Source organism: Leucopleurus acutus (genome assembly GCF_964270905.1).
Source record: "Leucopleurus acutus genome assembly, chromosome: 6".
Lineage (NCBI taxonomy): Eukaryota > Metazoa > Chordata > Mammalia > Artiodactyla > Delphinidae > Leucopleurus > Leucopleurus acutus.
The window spans coordinates 84,594,304-84,618,111 of NC_139149.1; the positions used below are offsets into that span (position 1 = coordinate 84,594,304).

General features: G+C 42.4%; 1 protein-coding gene across 7 annotated transcripts in view; it reads left to right on the plus strand.

The window, feature by feature from the left end:
- The window catches only part of CFLAR (CASP8 and FADD like apoptosis regulator), a 53,334-nt gene extending 39,641 nt beyond the window's left edge, over nt 1–13,693 (plus strand). For 6 of the 7 annotated variants that reach the window (XM_082841011.1, XM_082841010.1, XM_082841012.1 and 3 more), the window contains 3 exons: nt 3,320–3,830; nt 6,067–6,147; nt 12,003–13,693. In XM_082841011.1, the coding sequence (XP_082697137.1) occupies nt 3,320–3,830; nt 6,067–6,147; nt 12,003–12,093 (683 nt within the window). In that variant the 3' untranslated portion in view covers nt 12,094–13,693. The remainder of the gene's footprint in view (nt 1–3,319; nt 3,831–6,066; nt 6,148–12,002) is intronic. The other variant, XM_082841015.1, reaches the window with a different exon arrangement.
- The last annotated feature ends 10,115 nt before the right edge of the window (nt 13,694–23,808 follow it).

The window sequence follows — 23,808 nt, forward strand, 5'->3', positions numbered from 1 at the left end:
GCTACATGGAGACCAAGCACCCTGCGTTAAAAGACAAGCCTTTGGGGACTTCCCTGGTGGTGCAGTGGTTAAGAACACACCTGCCAATGCAGGGGACACGGGTTCGAGCCCTGGCCTGGGAAGATCCCACATGCCGCGGAGCAACTAAGCCCACAACTACTGAGCCTGCGCTCTAGAGCCCGCGAGCCACAACTACTGAGCCCGCGCACCTAGAGCCCCTGCTCTGCAACAAGAGAAGCCCGCGCACCGAAATGAAGAGTAGCTGCCTCTCGCTGCAACTGGAGAAAACCCGTTCGCAGCAACGAAGACCCAATGCAGCCAAAAATAAATAAAGAAATAAATTTATATATAAAAAAAACCCCACAAGCCTTTGGAGTTTTTCAAAAGAAAAAAACGTGAACACGAAGAACAGAGACAATCATTGAAGGCTACCACTTCATCAAATGTGTCTGCATTGAGAGCATCATTCTTAGTGGCTAACTGCATTGCTAAAGCTAAGAAGCCCTTTACTATTGGTGAAGAGTTGATCCTGCCTACTGCTAAGGACATGTGTCGTTAGCTTTCAGGAGTGGCTGCAGTTCAAAAGGTGGCACGTGTTCCTCTTTCGGCTAGCACCGTAACTAGACGAATTGATGAAATAGCAGAAGATATTGAGGCACAGTTGTTAGAGAGGATTAATGAGTCACCGTGGTACTCAATCCAGGTTGACGAGTCTACCGATGTTGACAACAAGGCAACAATGCTTGTTTTTGTGCAATATATTTTTCAGGAGGATGTGCATGAGGATATATTATGAGCACTTTTGTTGCCAACCAACACCACAGCTGCAGAACTATTCAAGTCTTTGAATGATTACATATCAGGAAAACTGAATTGGTCATTTTGTGTTGGTATATGCACAGATGGAGCAGCTGCCATGACTGGACGGCTTTCTGGTTTCACTACGGGTCAAAGAGGTCGCTTCTGAATGTGTGTCTACGCACTGTGTCATCCACATAGCAAAATGCTGGCTAGCCGAAAAATGGTACCTGAACTTAACAATGTTTTGCAGGACATGGTTAAAATTATCAACGACATTAAAGTACATGCCCTTAACTCACATCGGTTCGTGCCCCTCTGTGAGGAGATGGACCCAGAGCACACACGTCTTCTCTTATAGACAGAAGTGAGATAGCTTCTAAAGGTGGATCACCGGCCAGAGTTTTTGAGTTATGAGAGCCACTCCAGGGATTTCTTGTAGAAAAACAGTCACCACTGGCAGCACATTTCAGTGACACAGAATGGGTTGCAAAACTTGCTTACTTGTGTGACATATTCAACCTGCTCGACGAACTCAGTCTGTCACTTCAGGGGAGAACGACAACTGTGTTCAAGTCGGCAGATAAAGTGACTGCATTCAAAGCCAAACTGGAATTATGGGGGTGACGAGTGAACATTGGGATTTTTGACATGTTTCAAACATTAGCAGAGATTTTGAAAGAGACTGAACTGGGGCCTTCTTTCTCCCAGCTGATGCATGATCACCTATCTCAGCTTTCAAAAGAGTTTGAGCATTGCTTCCCAACCACAAAAGACTCCCGAACTGGGAAGGAATGGATCTGCCACCCATTTGTGAATAAGCTGGGTGAATCGACTTTGTCTGCGCTAGAAGAGGATCAATTGCTTGAGATCGCAAATGATGGTGGCCTTAAAAGTATGTTTGAGACAACTTCAGACCTCCATACATTCTGGATTAAAGTCAAGGTGGAATATCCTGAGATTGCCACAAAAGCATGGAAAAGCCTGCTTTCATTTCCAACATCCTATCTTTGTGGAGCAGGGTTTTCTGCAGTGACAGCAACCAAAATGAGATCATGGAGTAGACTGGACATAAACAACACACTTTCGGGCTTCCCTGGTGGCGCAGTGGTTGAGAGTCCGCCTGCCGATGCAGGGGACACGGGTTCGTGCCCTGATCTGGGAAGATCCCACATGCCGCAGGGCGGCTGGGCCTGTGAGCCATGGCCACTGAGCCTGCGCGTCCGGAGCCTGTGCTCCGCAACGGGAGAGGCCACAACAGTGAGAGGCCCGCGTACTGCAAAAAAACCAAACCAAAACAAAAAAACACACTTTGGGTGTCACTGTCTCCCGTCACCCCCAGATGGGACCATCTAGTTGCAGGAAAACAAGCTCAGGGCTCCCACTGATTCTGCATTATGGTGAGTTGTAGAATTATTTCATTATATATTACAATGTAATAATAACAGAAATAAAGTGCACAATAAATGTAAAGCGCTTGAATCGTCCCAAAACTTCACCCCACCCCACCCCCAGTCTGTGGAAAAAGGGTCTTCCACGAAACTGTTCCCTGGTGCCAAAAAGTTTGGGGACCGCTGCTGTAGGGCATCTTGGCCAAGGGCCCTCCCTTGCTCAGTCAGAGGCTACACTGGGAAGTAGGTCATCAGAGGAGCTGGGGAGTCTGGGAATGGTCCCAGCTTAAATCCAGGGGCCTCCGGATCAGCTCACAGCAGGTGGAGGTGAGGGAACTCATGACCTGGGTCACCCTTTCTGCGGCCATTGGATCTAGGTTTAGATCTCCGTGCTGCAAATGCACCCATTCCTATGAACTTGTGAGTTATTGTAAGAAAGAGCCCTTTGAACAATCCCCAACTTTGGTTTGGCTAAAAGGAAAAAGTATTTCCTCTCTTGGTTCGTTTAGACTAGAGGTGGACTCAGTCTCTGCCCGTGGCCAGATGCGGTGGTGGCCTCAGGCAGGGGAAGTGGTATAACAGGGGACAGACCATAACTGGGAACCTGGGACATGAAAGTCACACATTTCATGTTTTAGGCTGATTCTATCCCTCCTGCCCTGTTCTTAGGTCCTTTAAAGCCTCAAACTATGACACAAAAGCAGAAACAGACAAGTAATTAGACCATGTTTAGGATTGCTACCCAGTGTTTCTTGAGCTTTTCTTACTCCTGTGGGTTTTTTTGTTAATTTCTGGCCGCGCTGGGTCTTCTTTGCTGCGCACATGATTTCTCTAGTTGCGGCGAGCAGGGGCCACTCTTTGTTGTGGCGTGCGGGCTTCTCATTGCAGTGGCTTCTCTTGTTGCAGAGCACGGGCTCTAGGCACATGGGCTTCAGTAGTTGTGGCTCGCAGGCCCTAGAGCGCGGGCTCAGTAGTTGTGGCGCACGGGCTTAGTTGCTCCGCGGCATGTGGGATCGTCCCGGACCAGGGCGCGAACCCATGTCCCCTGCATTGGCAGGTGGATTCTTAACCACTGCGCCACCAGGGAAGTCCCTCCTGTGTTGTTTTTCATGTTTGTTTGTTTTTTCCAGACATTCTTGAGGAAACCTTCACTGCCCTGGGCTATGAAGTCAAGCGTTTCTTACATCTCACTGTGGAAAATATAATGCACATTCTTGGCCAAGTTGCGCACATGCCCCAACACCAAGACTACGACAGCTTCGTGTGTATCCTGGTGAGCCGAGGGGACTCCCAGAGCGTGTTTGGCGTGGATCAGACTCACTCAGGGGTCCCTTTGGATCATATCAGAAGGATGTTCATGGCAGATGCATGCCCCTCTCTCTCAGGGAAGCCAAAGGTCTTTTTTATTCAGAACTATGTGACGTCAGAGGGCCAGCTAGAGGACAGCAGCTTCCTGGAGGTGGATAGGCCATCAGTGAAAAGTGCAGAATCCAAGGCCAGGCAGCCCGGGGCCTGCGTGATTCACCGAGAAGCTGACTTCTTCTGGAGCCTGTGCAAAGCGGACGTGTCCCTGCTGGAGCGGTCCTCCCCTTCACCGTCACTGTACCTGAAGTGCCTCTCCCAGAAGCTGGGGAAGGAAAGGTGAGCCACCCAAGCTGTGGCGGATCCTGGCCCCAGTTGTTTATTTTCTGCTACCAGGATGGAAGTGCCACTGTGCCATATTTGATGCCCTTTTCTTCAGGGGGAGGGATTTTTCATTCCTTGTTGGGGTTGCCTTAGGAGTATGATAATAGACTCTGCACAGTTTATGAATGCTTTGTACTTCAGAAGGTCATATAGTAGTCAGCTTGTGGTTTGGATATTTTCCTTCAAAATTAAGAAATGGTTTTTTTTTCTTATTACAAAAGCAATACATACTCCTTACTGAACATAGATCATGAGATATAGATGCTGAAAGCAGAACATAACAAGCAGTTATAATCCTACTTAGTGGAACTAATCTGTTAACCAAATCTTGGTGTGTTGCCTCCCAGATCTTTTTTGGATACCGATACAATCATATATAAAGATGTTTTTTAAGCCAAAATAAAATCATAATCTACTGTTACTTTATAACCTGCTTTTAGTTTGTGCAACAGTATATTTTTACATGTCAGGAATCACATTTTTATGGCATCATTTTATTTTATTTATTTGCTTAAAAATTTATTTAATTATTTATTTATTTTTGGCTGAGTTGGGTCTTCGTTGCCGTGTGCAGACTTTTTCTCTAGTTGCAACGAGCGGGGGCTACTCATTGTGCAGGTTTCTCTTGTTGCGGAGTACCGGCTCTAGGCATGCGGGCTTCAGTAGTTGTGGCATGCGGGCTCAGTAGTTGTGGCTCGCGGGCTCTAGAGCGCAGGCGCAGTAGTTGTGGTGCACGGGCTTTGTTGCTCCACGGCATGTGGGATCTTCCCGGACCGGGGCTCGAACTCATGTGCCCTGCATTGGCAGGCAGATTCTTAACCACTGAGCCACCAGGGAAGTCCCTATAGTATCATTTTAATGTCTACAGAGCAGTCCCTAATATGGCTATAGCATAATTTACTTGGCCAGTCTTTAGTTGTTGGGCAATGTTTTACTTTCACAAAAAAGAAAGTGTTCAACGTCTTTGTAGCTCAGTATTTGTGCTTATTCTTAATTGTTTTCTTGAAGGGAAAATTCCCAGAAGTGGAATCACTGTGTTGAACGACAAGCATTTTTAAAGCCTCTGATGCATCTTGTCAGATTGTCCTCTAGGACAGTTAGACCAGCTTTTTGTTTTTTGACCACGCCATGCAGCTTGCAGGACTTCAGTTCCCAGACCAAGGATTGAGCCCGGGCCCCTGGGAGTGAGAGCGCCGAGTCCTAACCACTGGACCCCAGGGAATTCCCATAGATCAGCTTTTATGAGAGAGTCTGCATCCCTGAATTCTCACTGATACCGTGTGCTCGTTTATTTCCCCAAGTCTTGAGGTTGATAGGTGAAAAATGGTACCTAGCTATGCAGGTCTGCAAGTCTTTGTAACTTAGACATTTTTTTTTTTTTTTTTTTCTGCCGCACGCGGGCCTCTCACTGCTGTGGCCTCTCCCGTTGCGGAGCACAGGCTCCGGACGCGCAGGCTCAGCGGCCACGGCTCGCGGGCCCAGCCGCTCCGCGGCATGCGGGATCCTCCCGGACCGGGGCACGAACCCACGTCCCCTGCATCGGCAGGCGGACTCTCAACAACTGCGCCACCAGGGAAGCCCACTTAGACATTTTTGATGTTTATTGGCAAGGATACTTTTCTAAGGGAAACGTTGGTGACCTGGTGTCCATCTGGGATGAGGGAAGCCTTACTGTACCTCAAATGTAAGATTAGCAGTCCCTTTTCTGTTGCCCCCTAATTACAATTTAGAATTTCTCTGAGTCACCTGTGAAAGGCATCTGTTGTAGCTTGGGGGACCCCAGGAATAAATCTCAGGGCCTGGGACCCCTAGCCTCCTCAGGGATGGCAGAGCAAAAAGGGAGGGCTAGAGCAGGGGCAACTCAGCCTTCCAAGGTACATACGCCATGGGCCAACGGTATTATTGGCCTTTTACATCCATCCTGCATTTGCATGGATGATCCAGATGGGTTATCATCTGGCTGGTGTGTACCCAGTCTAAAACTCAGTTGCCCCTGTGGGTGGGGACTGTGGTCATTGGGTCAGAGTGCTGCGAACCTGTTTGGATCACTTGCTAAGCAGCTTGTAGAATATTTAGAAAGGAACAATTTTAAAGCACTTTCATATCTGTTAGCTGATTTCAACCTAATGCTAATCTGTCTCCTCATTGATATTTGCGTGGAATTAATTTTTGCCTTTCTCATTCCCTCCAGAAAACACTCACTCCTGGAACTCCACATTGAACTCAACAGCAAGGTGGAAGATTGGAACAGCAGAGTGTCTGCTAAGGAGAGGTATTGTGTCTGGCTGCAGCACACTCTGAGAAAGAAACTCATCCTGTCTTGCAAATGAAAAGCCAAAGACCCTTCCTAGCTTTGCAGTCTCCATCGCTAGCAGAAAGACAAACATTTATTTCTCACAGTTCTAGAGACTGGGAAGTCCAAGATCAAGGTGCTTATAGATCAGGTGTCTGGTGAGAACCCGCCTCCAGGTTGGCAGATGACCCTCTTGTTGTATCTTCACATGGCAAAGAGAACAGAGAGAAAGCAGGCTGTCTTGTGTCTCTTCTTATCAGGGCACTGATCTTATTCATAGGGGCTGCCCTGTCATGAACTAATCACCTCCCAAAGGCCCACCATCTAATACTATCATATTGGGGGACAGGATTTCAACCTATAAATCTGGGGGTGGACACAAACATTCAATTTAAAACAGTGGCTTTCTGATCTGAGGTTGCTTCTCTGTCTAGGACTCACATGGCATTCTACAGTAATCAGTATACCTTTCCTCCTTGGATTTGAAAGCATGACCTAAAAGAATATTATTGTTTAAAATGTTATTTAAAGGGACTTCCCGGGTGGGCCAGTGGTTAAGACTCCATGCTTCCACTGCAGGGGGAATGAGTTCAATCCCTGATTGGGGAACTAAGATCCCACATGCTGAGGCACGGCCAAAAAAAATCACTTGACGTTAAAAGAAAACTTATTTATATATTTTTAAGTTGGTTTTAAGTGGTATGTATCTGTGTGGGTATGTTTATATGTGTTTTCACATGATCACTCAACAAAGGCTGAAAAGTATGAAAGGAACAGTTTTCAGACACTTCATACACTTATTTCTACTTTAAAGGTAATTTTCTATCCTTGTATTAATGAATGTGGGACTCCTGAGGGCGTCTTTGAATTTCACATTGCTGGGGTCACCAGCAGGAACAATGTATATGCCTGGACTCGTGAACCAGAACCCTGTGTTAAGTATTAGAGAGGGAAACTGTTTGTGAGGGATCTTAATGACCTGGCAGCTTTTGCATCCTTCTCTGTCCCATCCTGACCGGGTGACAGGCATTTTCCATATTCTGTTTCCTATCATGGATGGGAATTGCACCTTTTCTTTTACCTTGGGAATGGGATCACCACCCCTCTTGAAAAATGTCATTTATCTTCTTTGACTCACAAAAAACTGAAAACATAAAACAGAAGCATAGTATTTATTTATATTACTTTTTAGTTTTATATATTTTTATATATTATTAAGATAACTTATATTTGCATTAAATATAAAAATAAGAGGGACCTTGAAGTCATTATGCTAAGTGAAATAAAAGACAAATACCAAGCATTATATGCTCTCATTTATATGTGGAATCTATAAAACAAAAACATAAACAAAACAAGCCAAACTCATAGAAAAAGAGATCAGGCAGTGGTTACCGGAGGTGGGGGAAGGGAGTAATTGGAGGAAGGTGGTCAAAAGGCACAAACTTCCAAAAAAAAGAAAAAAAAAAAAAAGACTCTCTAAGCACAGGTAAGCACCTGCAGTGCATTGTCCAATGTGAGGCTGAAATATCAGATTCTTGATGTAGGCCCTGATTTCTCCCACACCTAAGCTATGTTTTACAAAAACTGAACATGATGAATATGAGAGTTTTAGTTAGAGAGGGTTTAGGAGCAGCTACAGTCTGTAATCCCATGAGCTATAACCTGTGAAATTGATAGAGAATATGGTAGAGGTAAACCAGAGATGGAAGAAAGGCTTTAGAAATGGAATGAGAGAGAACAAAAGACAGTCAGCTATGTGATATACAATAATAAGACCTACAAGACGGGTGTGATGGATGGAATGCAAGCAGGTTTAGTGTGTAAGTGTGATTGACGGTGAAGAATTAAAGTTTAGGATATGGCATATTGTGACATTAGGTTTTCAATAAGTAATATAATGACACCTGACAGCTATAATCTCTCGAAAATTCACATCAAATGATGTTCATTCCAATAATTAAAAATAAATTAAAAATTTACAAAAAGAAAAGGGGACAAACTTCCAGTTGTAAGATAAATAAGTACTAGGGGTATAATGTACAACATGATGACTAGAGGTAACACTGCCTTGTGACACGTAGGGAATTTGTTAAGAGAGTAAGTCCTAAGGGTTCTCATTACAAGGAGAAAAAATTTTTTTCCTTTTTTCTTTTCTTTTTAGTGTATACATATGAGACAGTGAATGTTAGCTGACCCTATTGTGGTAATCATTTCACAATATATGTAATCATCACCTTGTATACCTTAAACTCATACAGTGATGTATATCAATTATTTCTCAGTAAAATGGGGAAAAAAAGATTTGAAAAACGCAATCATATCAAAATGTTTTAGACGCAAGTAACAGAAGACCTAACTTAAAACAAAAAGTTTTTAAAAAATTTGTTTACTCTTATTAAGCAACAGGTTCAGAGGTAGGGAGGTAGTTGCTGGCTTGGTTAATTCATTGGTTCAACAATGTCCTCAAGGGTTTGATGCTTTCCACCTTTCTTCTCTGTAGTCTCAGGGTTTGGGCTTTTATTTTCAAATTTGTCATCTAAAGGTCACAAGAGGGCCACAGGTCCAAGTATCATACCCAAACACACAAGAGAAAACATCTCTTCCTTGTGTGGCTTCTTAAGATCAAAGGAAAAATCTCCCAGAAGCTCTCCTCCCCAAGAGTTCCCTTCCCTCGCTTCTCATTGGCTAGAATCACATGATATGTTCTTCCTTAAACCAACCATTGGCAGAGGGAATGGGATTACCATGGTTGGTTTATACCAGCCCAGACTCAGTCCCCTGGGACTGGGGTTCAGTGGCTTCAGCTCCCTTGGGCACATGGTCTCCAAAAGCTGGGGTTCTTTTAGGGAAAAATGGGGCATGGAGCTTCCCTGGGGAGTAGTTAACCATAACGTATGCCAAAAAGAATGAGAACCTCCATTTTATGATTGAAGAAACTGAGGCACACAGCTTTTAAGTGAGCTTTTCCCAAATCTCAGAGAAAATCATTGGTAGTGCCAGGTCTAGAATGTTAACAACCAGCCTTACGATCTGGTGTCCTCCAGAAATTAGAACAAACTTCGGAAGATGTGTAGCATGCATTCCAGGGAAGGCATCATATTCCTCTCTCAGCTGTTTGTGAGAGTCATTACCCTACCTTTCCAGCCCCACCCTTTCCCCCCCCCGCAGAGAGGCAGCATGGCTACATAGCTTTCCGTATCCCATCTGATGGACACGGTGAAAATACAGAGCCTGTTAAATCACCATCTTTTCTTTCCTCCTCTTTTAAAAAGCGGTTATTTATTGGGACTTCCCTGGCGGTCCAGTAGTTAAGACTCCGCGCTTCCACCACAGGGGGTTCAAGTTCAATCTCTGGTCCCTGGTCAGAGAACTAAGATCCCACATGCGCCCCCCCCCCCAAAAAAACCCCCAAACAAAACAAACACACAAAAACAAAAAATATATATTTATTAAATTATATTGTGCTGTTTACTTTTGTCACTTTTCTGTCTTTAGATTACATTATTTTTATTAATACCATTCATCAGTCAACCCGCAGGTGCCAAGGAAAAAGAGTGCTAAGGGTTTCTTGTGTGTTTTGCTCACTGGCAAGGGGTATGGGGTGGAGTAAAGAGGGACTTTGATTCCAGGAGCAGGCCAACAAGATGGGAGGAATAAAGCCTTGCCTTCCCTTGCCTACTTCGCAGAATTGTTCTGAGGATGAAATGAGAGAGGCTTTATGGTCATACCCAATGAGAGTTTTTATGACTGCATTGGTGATGCCATGCGAACATAGCTGTTATTATTATAGCACACTGTGGAGGAGTTATTTTGAAAAGGTTGAATCAAACCTTGAAAATTGGTAGGATTTTGGCAGGTTGAGGTGGAGAAGAGAATACATTGCAGGAGAAGAAACAAAGCAAACGAAGGGTCAGATAAGGGAAATGTAAGGCATGTTTTAAAAACCATGAGTGTAACTTTTATCTGGAGCAGAGAGAATGTGAGCAATGGTGAGTGATAAGCCAGGAGGTGCCTGTGGTTTGGCATGTGAAGAGCTGTAAAGACCCCCATCTCTGTCTTTTAGTCAGCTCTCATGTAAGTTATTTTGTGAGTTATTTTTCTCACTTTAATAGTGGAGTCTACAGCTACTTCTTTGACATTTTTGTGTATATGAGCAATTTGATTACTAAATGCCTTATTCTTTTTCACTGAGTATAGTTTTTAAATGAAATATTTAAGGCATGCTAAAGGAGAATTATATTAGGCAACAATATAATGAATACATACCCACAACCCAGCTTAAATGAAATGTTCTAAAATCTATATGAAGACTCTGAAGATACTGCTTTAAGTCATAGCCCTAAATATAAAAGAGATAAATGTATTAAAATATTTAAAACTTTATAATAGCCCCCAACTGAAAATTCGTCAAGTGTTTAGTAACAGGAGCATGGTTATGATAAAACATCCACTGGTTGGAATTTTATGTAACCGCTAAACTTATATATACAAATAATAAAGGCTTACATAAGCTGTTCTTAGCTCATTACATGAATTATCTCATTTAATCCTCAAAACAGCTCTTTGAGGTAGGTATTATTTCTTCCCATTTTATAGATGAGGAAAGTGAGCAAAGGGATGCTAAGTAGCTTGTCCTTGGTCACCCCAGCCTAGGATAGAAACTCAAGCCATAAACAGAGCCTTTATTTTTATAGCTAAGTACGTTTAAAGCAAAACAGGACTTCCCCGGAGGTCCATTGGTTAAGTCTGTGCGCTTACAATGCAGGGGACATGCGTTCGATCCCTGGTTGGGGAAGATCCCACATGCCGTGTGGTGTGGCCAAAAACAAACAAACAAACAAACAAAAAAACCCCAAAAAATATGTCTCACAGGAAAACAAAAGGCTGGAAAGAAATATTCCAAAATATGGATGACGGAACTATGGCTGGTATCTTTTCTTTCTGTGTTCCAAATCCTCTTTTCTGTCTCTGTATATTTAAGCATACTGGTTTCTAAAGTAACGTCTAGGTAATTCCTCCAACTTTTTTAAAAAAACATTTATTTATTTATTTATGTATTTGGCTGTGCCAGGTCTTAGTTGCGGCATGAGGGATTTTTAGCTGTGGCATGCATGCAGGATCTAGTTCCCTGACCAGGGATCAAATCCAGGTCCCCTGCATTGGGAGCGTGGAATCTTAACCACGGGACCACCAGGGAAGTCCCTCTATCAGCTTTTGACTAGCTAGTTCTTTGGTGCTGAAGAGATTACTCTTTCCTATAGTTCTGCCTTCACTTCTCTGTCTCATCTCTAGCCCTTCTTTTCAGTAGCAGGACCCGTGGTCTCAGGGCTGCTTTTCTGGGCCACTGGTTAGGAGGACTGTCTCGTCAACCCCAGTTCCATTCCAGTCCCCAACGCCTTCCATCCTCTTCCATGAATAGGCCATGGTAGGGGTCACTTGACAGCTTTTTCTGTCTGCAGTGTTTGAAATGGGAATCTCTTCTTCCATATTCTAGGAGCAAGTTTTCAGGATTAAGCATGTTACTTATGCCACCAAGAGGTCACAATTTGAGGCCAGCCTTGTCAATTTGTCTGTGTGGCAGACCCTGCTCACTGTCCCAAATATCCATTCTCTTTTTCTCTAGTAATAGAAGTCTTAACTTGAAACTGGGCACACAGCCTCACAGAATACAGTCTAGCTGTCCAAGCCTTAACTTGTAGCAAGATGTGGTCATGTGTCTAGTCCTGGAAAATAATATGTAAGCAGTGGTATTGTTTGGCAATTGCTGAGAATTTTTCTTAAAAGGCAACTGTTTTTTGCCCTTCACCTCTTTGTCCCTTTTTCTGTCTTAGTGACTGGACTGCATATGTGATGGCTGGAGCTCTAGCTGCCATCTTGAATTGTGAGGGTAAGAGCCACACTGTAGGGATGACCAAGTGGTGAACAGGAAGGAGCCTTGTTGGGTGAAGACATTAAGAAGCAGAGTCACCATACCAACCCTAGATTACCTACATCTGGACATTTATGTGAGAGAAAAAAATGTGGGGTTTATATTTCTTTTAACCTAACCTAGTCTGACTGGTACATTGTTATTTGATTAAAGTGTTTTTTTATGTTTATGCATGTTGTAAGTTTAAAATAAATATTTGCCTAGGCGATCATTTTAATTTTTTAATTATTGTTTAAAAATGTATGTATGTATTGTTAAAAAATGTAATGTTAACACCTGAGCTGACCTAAGTTTTTAGTATGTATGATGCTCTCATTTATTTCCTTTTATAGTTTTGTGGTTTCTGTTGGAGAGATGGAGACGCTTTATTAAGACAAGTAGGATTTGGACACTGTCCTCATAAGAGATGTAATCCACAAGGAAAAGTTCTGACTGAATCATCAGTATAGACCAGCTTTTGGACCTGGTTTACAGTGAATAAGAGTTTGAAAGATACATACACAAAACTGAATATAAAGAAAAAACAGTAGCACTTCCCTGGTGGTGCAGTGGTTAAGAATCCACCTGCCAAGGCAGGGGACACAGGTTCGAGCCCCAGTCTGGGAAGATCCCACATACCGCAGAGCAACTGAGCCTGTGCACCACAACTACTGAGCCTGCGCTCTACAGCTTGCGAGCCACAACTACTGAAGCCCGGGCACCTAGAGTCCGTGCTTCACACAGGAGAAGCCACTGCAATGAGCAGCCCATGCACTGCAACTAGAGAAAGCCCACGCACAGCAGTGAAGACCCAACACAGCCAAAAATAAATAAATATTTTAAAAAAACCAACAACAACAAAAAAAGAAGAAACAGTAACTCTGCACATATGTTTAGGATCGCCACAGATAATGACTCCAAAGGACTCACTGCTTGTAAATCCACAATTTCTTGTTTCCCAGCCAGACCCTTCCTTGCCTACAGTAGCCCCAGAGATGGAAATGTAGGATTCAGTCAAGGCCATTAAACGTAATGACTGATTTTTCAAGAACCTGCCCTCTCTATTCCAAGCAACACTTCCTCTGCTTCTCCTTCTTGTGCCGTACCAAAGCTGCAAGACCCATGGGTCCAGGCTTTTCCACTTTGGCTCTATCACACGCTTAATAAGCAAACATTCAAGAAATACAAATTCTTTTCAATAAATGCCTCTGCAATATCGGCTGGTATACACTGAGTATCACAGATTAATCCAACTCCCCACAAGGGTCACCTAAAAGGTAGATTACAGGTGAACAAGTAGTCCTATATACATGCTCATAGCCGTAGGCACAGCAGACAAAAAGTGGAAACAACGCAAATGTCCATCGGATGAATGGATAAACCAAATACGGTATATCCGTACAATGGAAAGTTACTTATCTATAAGAAGGAATTAAGTACTGATATAGGCTACAATGCAGATGAACCTCAAAAACGCTATGCTAAGTGAAAGAAGTCAGACACAAAAGGTCACATATTGTATGACAGTATTTATATGAAATGTCCAGAATAGGTAAATCTATAGAGACAAATAGCAGATTGGTGGTTGCCAGGGACTGGGGTGAGAGGGGATTGGGGAGAGACTGCTTAAGGGGGACAAGGTCTCTTTTGAGGTTCTTGAAATGTTTTGGAACTAGATAGACGTAATGGTTGCACAACATTGTAAATGTACTAAAAGCCACTGAATTGTACACTTTAAAATAGTACATTTTATGTGGATTTCACCTCAGTTTTTTAAAAAAGGGAAAAAAAGAGAAGATTAAGATAATTTATTAATTGCTCCACAAACATTTCTCCCCAACCTTTTTTCTTTTTAATAAACATTATGTTTAAGAGTAACTAGGTTTGCAGAAAATTTGTGCAGAAAGTACAGAGTTTCCGTATAGTCCCCCATGCCCCACAATTCTCCTCCTATTAACACTTTGCATTATTGCAGTACATTTTTACAGTTGATGAACAATATTGATACATTAGTATTAAATGAAAGTCTACTAGGGTTTACATTAGGGCTCATTCCATGTTGTATAGTTCCTGGTTTTGACAACTGCATAATGTCATGTATGCGCCATTACTGTATCATACAGAATAGTTTCACTGCCCTAAAAATCCTTTGTGCTCCTCATATTCATCCTTCTCTCTCCCTAAGCCCCTGGCAACTGCAGATCTTTTTATTTTCTCTATAGTTTTGCCTTTTCCGGAATGCCATACATTCTATAGCCTTTTCAGACTGACTTCTTTCACTTAGTGATATGTGTTTAAAATTCCTCCATGTTGGGTTTCCCTGGTGGCACAGTGGTTAAGAATCCACCTGCCAACGCAGGGGACACGGGTTCGAGCCCTGGTCCAGGAAGATCTCACATGCCGTGGAGCAACTAAACCCGTGAGCCACAACTACTGAGGCCCACGTGCCTAGAGCCTGTGCTCTGCAGCAAGAGAAGCCACCGCAACGAAGAGTAGCCCCCGCTCACCGCAACTAGAGGAGGTCTGTGTGCAGCAATGAAGACCCAATACAGCCAAAAGTAAATAAATAAAATAAGTTAATTTAAAAAAATTCCTCTATGTCTTTTTATATCTTGATAACTCATTCCTTTTTATTGCTGAATAATACTTCATTATATAGATACACCAGAGATTGTTCATTCACCTACTGAAGGCCATCTTGGTGGTTTCCAAGTTTTGGCATTTTGAATAAAGCTGTTACAAACACATTTGTGTGCTGATTTTTTTTTTTTTTTTTTTTTTTTTTTTTGTGCTGTACGCGGGCCTCTCACTGTTGTGGCCTCTCCCGTTGTGGAGCACAGGCTCCGGACGCACAGGCTCAGTGGCCATGGCTCACGGGCCCAGCCGCTCCGCAGCATGTGGGATCTTCCCAGACCGGGGCACGAACCCGCGTCCCCTGCATCGGCAGGCGGACTCTCAACCACTGCGCCACCAGGGAAGCCCTGTGTGCTGATTTTTGTGTAGATGTAAATGTTAAACTCATTTGAGTGAATACCTAGGAGAGCAATTTCTATATTGTATGGTAAGCCTATGTGTGTGTAACTTTGGAAAAAACTGAAAGCGTGTATTCCTGAGCGGCTGCACCATTTTGTAGAGTTCCTTTGCTCCACATCCTTGCCAACGTTTGGTGGTGTTAGTGGTTTGTATTTCAGCTATTTTAGTAGCTATGTAGCGATATCATATATTTTTTATTCTTTTTTTTTTTTTTTTTTTTGTGGTACGCGGGCCTCTCACCGTTGTGGCCTCTCCCGTTGCGGAGCACAGGCTCCGGACGCACAGGCTCAGCGGCCACGGCTCATGGGCCCAGCCGCTCCGCGGCATGTGGTATCTTCCCGGACCGGGGCACGAACCCGTGTCCCCTGCATTGGCAGGCGGACTCTCAACCACTGCGCCACCAGGGAAGCCCGGAAAGTCAGTGATTTTGAATAAACACATCTGTATTCTTTGTTTCATTTTATACAGAGCACATATTATTGTAACTTTAAAATGTAAAATAAAAATTACTTATTGTTAAAAATGTTCATTCTCTTTTAATATATATAAACACAATATGTTCATTTTAAACATAAATGGCATAATATTTTAACACTGTTTTCTCTCTTTTCATTTATGTGGTCATGCCTATACCTATATGTCTCTGTATGATAAGTCATTCCCAGTTTTTCACTATTTGAATGATGATATAAGAAACATCTTTTCTTCTTTATTTGGTAAGGACTTCCTGCCCCAGACGTCCGATTCTTAGTCCCGCTGTTGGCATAGGTCAGTCCTCTTCCAAGACTGAACATTATTTCAAGTCTCTTGTATCTTTAATCTCTTCCTCTCTCTTTGAGCCTTCAGTCTGAAAACAAGCTCTGCTTCCCCCTTCAAATAAAGTCCCTCTCTTTCAAGCCACTGTCTTATGTGAATTTTAGGCTAGTCTACACCCTCTCCATTTCACCTTTCCCATTCACTCCATACTTCCCTGCCATCTGGATTTCACCTTAATCATTTTACCAAATCTACAAGATCCATGGATCACATGAACCAAGATCACATGAACCATAGTTACCAAACCAGTGGTCCTTGGACCCTGGCGTCATAGTTTTCTTACTTCTCCAGGGTGTTCCACTGTGAAGTTCTATCAAGGACTTCCTGGCCAAGTCTTCCTGGTATCTTTCTCCTCCTCATCCTTAAATGTGGATATCCCCAAGGATCACTCTATTGTTTTCTCTTTATATATTTTTCTTTTGACAACCTTGTAGCTTCAATTACTGCTTCTATGCCAATAACAAGAGGGATGTTCAAGCCCAGACTCTTCAAGTTCAAATCTCACCCTCAACCTCCTGGTAGACTTTTCCACTTGATTTTCCCTCTGGTACCTCAAACTCAGTATATGGCAAACATAAAAAAAAACCTCCATTCCCAATCTGCTCTTTTACCTGCGTCTCCAGTTTTAGGTAACAGCATCACCCCAACATCAGTTTCATCCTGGTCTCCCCTCTCCTGTGTTTCTACATCTGGCTAAATCTAAATCAGGTTAGTTCTGCAACTACAAGGTCTTTTCCATCTATCCCCATCATTACACTTCCTCTGCGCGCTCATTACTCCTCCACTGAACTATGACGACAGCTTTCTCACTGATATTGCCCCCAGCCTATGATCCTATGATCATGTCATACACAGCAACCCAAAGAATCTTTCTCAACATATCTTTATCATTTTCCTCCTTAGAAGCCTTCAAGATTCTCCAATGCATACACAATAAGATTGTGGCTGGAGGTTGGGATGAGGGACAGGATGGGGGAGTGGGGTGTTGCTGGTGGAAGTCCTGGAGTCCAAAGGCCCAGAGAACCAGGAACTCCAAAGTCTGAGAGCAGAAGAGGATGTCCCAGCTCAAGAAGAGAGAGAGAGAAAATTCACCCTTTCTCCTCCTTTTTTGTTCTATTCAGACCTCAGTGGCTTGGATGTGATGCCCACCCACTTTGGTGAGGACAGATCTTCTTTACTTAGTCTACTGATTCAAATGCTAATCTCTTCTAAAAAAACATCCTTACAGACGCACCCCAAAATAAGGTTCACTTGATCTCTGGGCATCCTTTAGCTTAATCAAGTTGACACATGAAACTAACCATCAGAAAGTTGTTTGTGACATATCCTAGATCTTCCTTTTTTTTTCTTATTGAACTATAATTCACATTTCATAAAACTTCATCCTTTTAAAGTGTACAATTCTTTGGTTTTTAATGTATTCACAGTTGTGCAGTCATCACCATGACCTAATTTCAGAACATTTTCATCTACCTACAAAAGAAATTCTAGGACTTTCCTGGTGGTCCATGGGTAAGATTCCACGCTCCCAATGCAGAGAGCCCGGGTTCGAACCCTGGTCGGGGAACAAGATCCTGCATGCGTGCCGTGACTAAGAGATCACATGCCGCAACTTAGAAGCCGGCATGCCGCAACAATGAGCCCACATGCCGCAACTAAAAGATCCCGCGTGCCACAACGAAGATCCCGTGTGCCGCAACTAAGACCCCGTGCAGCCTAAATAAATAAATAATAATAAAAAAAGAAATCCCGTACCTATTAGCCATCATTCCATATTCCTCCCTGCCTCCTAGCCCCTGGATTACCACTTTCTGTTTCTACACATTTTCCTACTCTGGATATTTCATATAAACAGATCATTCAATACACGGCCTTCTGACTTCTTTCATTTAGCATAATGTTTTCAAGGTTCATCTATGTTGTAGAATATGTAAGTACTTCATTTTGTTTTATGCCTGAATAATATTTCATTGTATGGTTATACCATATTTTGTGTATCCATCATTTGATGGACATTTAGATGGCTTCTACTTTTTGTCTATTATGAACGAAGCTGCTATGAGTATTCATGTATAAGTTTCTGTGTGGATATATGTTTTCAATTCTCTTGGGTATAGACGTAAAAGTGGAATTGTTGGGTCATAAAGTCAGAATTGAATTGCTGGTAACTCTATGTTTACCTTTTTGAGGACTGCCAAACTGTTTTTCTCAGTGGCTATACCACTTTACATTCCCACCAGCAGGGTATGAGGGTTCCAATTTCTCTACACCCTCTCCAACACTTGTTATTTTTTGTCTTTTTTATTATAAACATCCTAGTGGGGATGAATTAGTATCTCATTGTGGTTATGATTTGTATTTTCCTACTGACTAATGATATTGAGCATCTTTTCATGTGTGTATTGGCCATTTTTACATTGTTTTTGAAGAAACATCTATTCAGTACTTTCCCATTTAAAAATTGTCTTTTGGAACTTCCCTGGCAGTTCAGTGGTTAAGACTTCGCCTTCCAATGCAGCGGGTGCGGGTTTAATCCCTGGTCGGTGAGATAAGATCCCACATGCCTCATAGCCAAAAAAAAAAAAAACAAAAAACCCCAAAACATAAAACAGAAGCAATATTGTAACAGATTCAATAAAGACTTTAAGGACAGTCCACATCAAAAAAAAAAATCTTTAAAAATTGTCTTTCTGTTGTTGAATTGTAAGTATGTTTATATATCCTGGATACTAGTCTCTTATCAGATAAAGATCTGCAAAATTTGTCACCTATTCTATGGGTTGTCTTTTCATTTTTTGTATAGTATCCTTTCCAGCACAAAACTTTATATTTTGATAAAGTCCAATTGATCTGTTTTCTTCTTTGTTGCTTATGCTTTTGGCATCATATGTAAGAAACCATTGCCTAATCCAAGGTTATGAAGAGTTACACCTATATTTTCTTATAAGGTTTTATGATTTTAACTCTTACATTTCAGTCTTTGATCAAATTTGAGTAATTTTTTGTATATGGTATGAATTATGGGTTCAACCTCATTCTTTTGCTAATGGATATCCTGCACCATTTGTTGAAAAGACTATTTTTCCCCCATTGAATTGTTTGTCATCCTTGTTGAAAATCAACTGACTGTGAATGTGAGGGTTTATTTCTGGACTCTCAATTCTATTCCACGGAACTGTCTATCCTTATGGCAGTACTACATTGTCTTGATTATTGTACTTTGTAGTAAGTTTTAAAATTGGGGAGTGTGAGTGTTCCAACTTTGGTTTTCTTTCTCAAGATTATTTTGCCTCTCCCAAGTCCCTTACATGTCCATGACTTTTAGGATCAGCTTGTCAATTTCTGTAAAAAGGGCAGTGAGGGGACTTCCCTGGTGGTCCAGTGATTAAGACTCTGTGCTTCCACTGCAGTGGGCGAAGGTTCAATCGGTGGTCAGGGAACTAAGATCCCACATGCCGTGGGGCACAGCCAGAAAAATAAATAAATAACATTTTTTTTAAAAAAAGGGCAGTGAGGATTTTGACAGTGATTTCACTGAATATGAAGACCAATTTGGGGAATACTGCCATCTTAACTGGACTCTTTTTGCACACATTGATATCAGGGACATTTTATGTCACTTGCCTCATTGTAAATTTTTTTTTTTTTTTTTTTTGCGGTACGCGGCCCTCTCACTGTTGGGGCCTCTCCCGTTGCGGAGCACAGGCTCCGGACGCGCAGGCTCAGCGGCCATGGCTCACGGGCCCAGCCGCTCCGCGGCAAGTGGGATCTTCGCGGACCGGGGCACGAACCCGGGTCTCCTAAGTCGGCAGGCGGACTCTCAACCACTGCGCCACCAGGGAAGCCCTGTAAATTTTTATCAACATGGCTGTCTTGTGCTGCCTTTTCGAAAAATTAGTGAATCAAAGGTCAAAGCAGCTTTCTCTCTATTTTTCTTCTTTTAAACGACAAACTCTCCTCTAAATGGAAGACCTTTCAGCTTCTTTTGATTCTTTCTTTTTTCTTTTTGCAGCATTAAAACTCTTTTACCCCTTTAACCACATCCGCCTAGTTCCCTAACCAATCTAATGCTAGTCTGTTGGACTCTTTTAGGAAATATCACCATCTTGTGGAACTTGGAGGTTTTGTCACCCCCGAATTCCCTGGCTTCTTGCTTCAAACCCAACGGATAAGAAAGTGGGATGCAAGACCTTTGGGGTTCACAGAATGGGGAAGGGTGAATTTAAAGATTAGCTTGCTAATTCTACATTGGGTTTCATCCTAAGGAAATCATTATAAATACGTTCAGAGATCTATTTGTAAGAATCTTCAATGCAGCACTGTTCACAATAGTAAAAAATTGGAAATGAGTTAAATGTCCAATAACTATAAATTAGTTAAATAAATATGGTATATCCAGGGAAGAGAATCTCATCTAACCACTAAGCATCATGTTGTCAAAGACTATTTAATGATATGAAAAAAAAGGTATATGTGTTGTTAAGTGAAAAAAGCAAACTGTACAGCTTATTCCAATTTTTGAAAAATAATTACACAGAGAAAAGTGAAAGGATATACACTAAAATTTAAAAAATTGAGATATAATTGACATATATACAACATTGTATAAGTTTAAGGTGTACAACATATTGACTTGATAAAAATTTAACAGTATAGGTTATAAATGACTCTGTGTGTTTCCCTATTTTCCAGCCTTTCTACATTAAATATTGGAAGTTTCTCACCTCTTTTTTTTTTTTAAACTGCTTTTTTATTAAGGAAAGAGACACGTTAAAATAGATCAGTCTGGGGACTTGGCTGGTGGTCCAGTGGTTGAGACTCTGCGCTTCCACTTCAGGGGGCATGGGTTCGATCCCTGGTCGGGGAACTAAATCCCACATGCCGTGCAGCAAGGCCAAAAAATGTCTTAAAAATAGATCAGTCTGTAGTATAACGAATACAAAATGGGTCACATTTTACTCATCTAGCTATAGTCTCCTGCCAGTGCACCATTTGGAGACCTCTACTGGGATCCTTACCACAAAAAACATTCTCCTTTAGAACTTAGCTTCATCATGCTCCCATATACCTAGATAAAGACCAGTTCTGAGAAGGTCTGAAGTGTGTGAATAAAGGTATGGAGCGAGGAAGGGAGGGAGTCCTAGAAGTTGGGGATGGGATAGCTAATCAAAAGAACCTGCTACCATAGGAACAGGAGTTGGAATGAAAGTTTCAGGGCACCAGGGTTTTTTCCAGCTCCTACATCTATCTTCCCCATCACTGTGTCCATTCTTTAGTTCACGAGTTTTTACTTTGGCGGGGGGTGGGAACTTGGACCAGACCCTGGATGTAAAGGAAAGCCAATTACTGACACCACCGCCCCCTCCCAAGGCCGAACTAAATAGGAACCATCTGGTGTTTCCCCTTTGTCACCAGGGCCGTGGTAGGTTTTGATTGGCTCTTCATATGGACCAAGTTGACTGCAACCAATCAGGAAAGAGGCTGTAAGACATGTTTATTCTTTCCACTACTATCAACTCACCATCAGCATGCCCTCAGTAATTGTGTTCTGAATGGGAAGTATGAAATGCCGAATGCAAATAACATAGCACACGATCTCCCCCCTTTAACTTGATTCAAGCGTTTCCCTTGAGTACTGGGAGTCCTAGGATAAAAGTTCAAGTTTTACTTCAGGTGTCTCTATTCTACTTCTGCCTTTCAGGCTTAGCTCAGATACCTCCAAGGCATCACCATCTGGATTCCTGCCTTGCTCTGTGGGGCTCCTGTGGCGCTTAGGTGAGCCCCACTGCAGCCTCACCCTGCCCAATAGTTACAGAAATTACATTACCTCATATGGAGTTAGTGGCAGTAGCAGCCTTGAGATCAGGAGCATAGGATTTGGAATTAGAGAGACCTAGGTGTCAGTCCTGAACTCCCAACTCTTCCTAGGGTTGGGATGATGGCAAAATACTTTTCCTCTCTGAACTTTGATTTCCTCATCTATTGAATATGGATAATAACACTGACCTTAGAGAGTTCATGCTTTACACATAGGAAGAGCTTGCTAAACATTTAATATTATTGAACAAAAGTTGAAAAAGTTAATATATTTTATGAACAAGGTGAGAAGCGATAGTTTCATCAAATTGGCTTCCCAGATGGTCCAGGGAGTGAAATATGTATAATTGAAGAAATGAATAGAAGACCAACACTTAGAGCTTCTCTGTCTTATCGTTATCTTTTTTAAAAAAAAATTGTGGTAAAATATACATAACATAAAATTTACTACTTTAACCATTTTCAGGTGTACAATTCAGTGGCATTAATATAGTCACATTGTTGTGCAACCATCACCACTCAGGCTTGTCTTTTTTTTTTTTTGCTGTACGCGGGCCTCTCACTCTTGTGGCCTCTCCCGTTGCGGAGCACAGGCTCCGGACGCGCAGGCTCAGCGGCCATGGCTCACGGGCCCAGCCGCTCTGCGGCACGTGGGATCTTCCCGGACCGGGGCACAAACCCGTGTCCCCTACATCGGCAGGCGGACTCTCAACCACTGCGCCACCAGGGAAGCCCTGGGCTTGTCTTTCTTAAACACAGAATTTCATGCCTAGGATATGGAAATGGCACTGTAATACGTTTGCTAATAAGGCATCCTAAATCTTTTTTTTAGAAATAACTTTTTCAATGACCAAATTTATATATGTATGTATGTATTTGGCTGTGCCAGGTCTCAGTTGCAGCAGGCAGGCTCCTTAGCAACTCTTAGTTGCAGAATGCATGTGGGATCTAGTTCCCTGACCAGGGATCTAACCTGGGCCCCCTGCACTGGGAGCGTGAGTCACCAGTGAAGTCCCCCATAAATCTTTTTTTTTCAGAGATAAAATATCTTTCTAAGATTCTGTACTTCTTTCAGCCCTGTGCATTTGAATTAGCTGAATTATAGTGTAGTGGCTTAAAGCTAAACTTATTGGTTTAAATCTTGGCTCTCCCACCAGCTCCCTGTGTGATCTTGGGCAAATTACTTAACCTTTTGTGTTTTAATTTTCACGTCTTAAAAGAGGGGTCATAGTAATAGTATTTTTTTAGAGAGTTGTTGGGATGATTAAATGAGTAAATAGTACCTGGCACATGGTAGTTGGGATACAAGTGTTAGGTATTGTTTTTATTATGTGAAATAATGTCTTTGAAGTCTTTTTCCTGCTGGACTGAATGTGCTGGAAGGGCAGAGACTTCACCAGTTTTGCCTACTGTTAACTCAGTTCCTTGCAAATACTTCCAAATGGGCTTAGAGCCCAGCCCCCTCCTTTTTTTTTTTGCCTTAGATTTTTTAATTGTTTATTTGCACATGTACTTACTTGAGAAAGAGTTAAGATGGCCGACTAATATTTCAGGAACATTTTGAGTTTTATTTTAAAGGTTAGTGTGTTTGGGGAAGGAGATGGTTAGGAAGAATCGACACTTCCTTTTTTAACTTACGAGGGGAGTGACCCCAGGGAAACACTAGAGCACTTAGTGCCTTCCAGGAGTTCCTCTGTTAGCCCTCGGCTTTACGTGGGAGTCCTGAGCTCTACAGTGGGAAGGTTAGGCATCTGCCTTTAGCAGACGCTGTTTGTCAGCATTGTCCTAACCCCAGGAAAGGGGAGGAGGCAAGGCGAGTGAGTCAATGATGACATCATCAATTAGCATAAGTTTCCCAAATCGGCTGACCGAGTTTTCATTTGCTAGGCCAAGGCAATTTGAGTTCTCTTACCGCGCAAACGGGAGATTTCTTGGAACTTGGACTTGGAGCACGAAGAGGATTCTAATTTCTTTAAAGCTCTGTTTTCAGGAAATTTTTCTGAGAACTTTTTACCTCCAGAGGATCAGTGGAATTTGATCTGAAGGTATGTAATTAACACCTT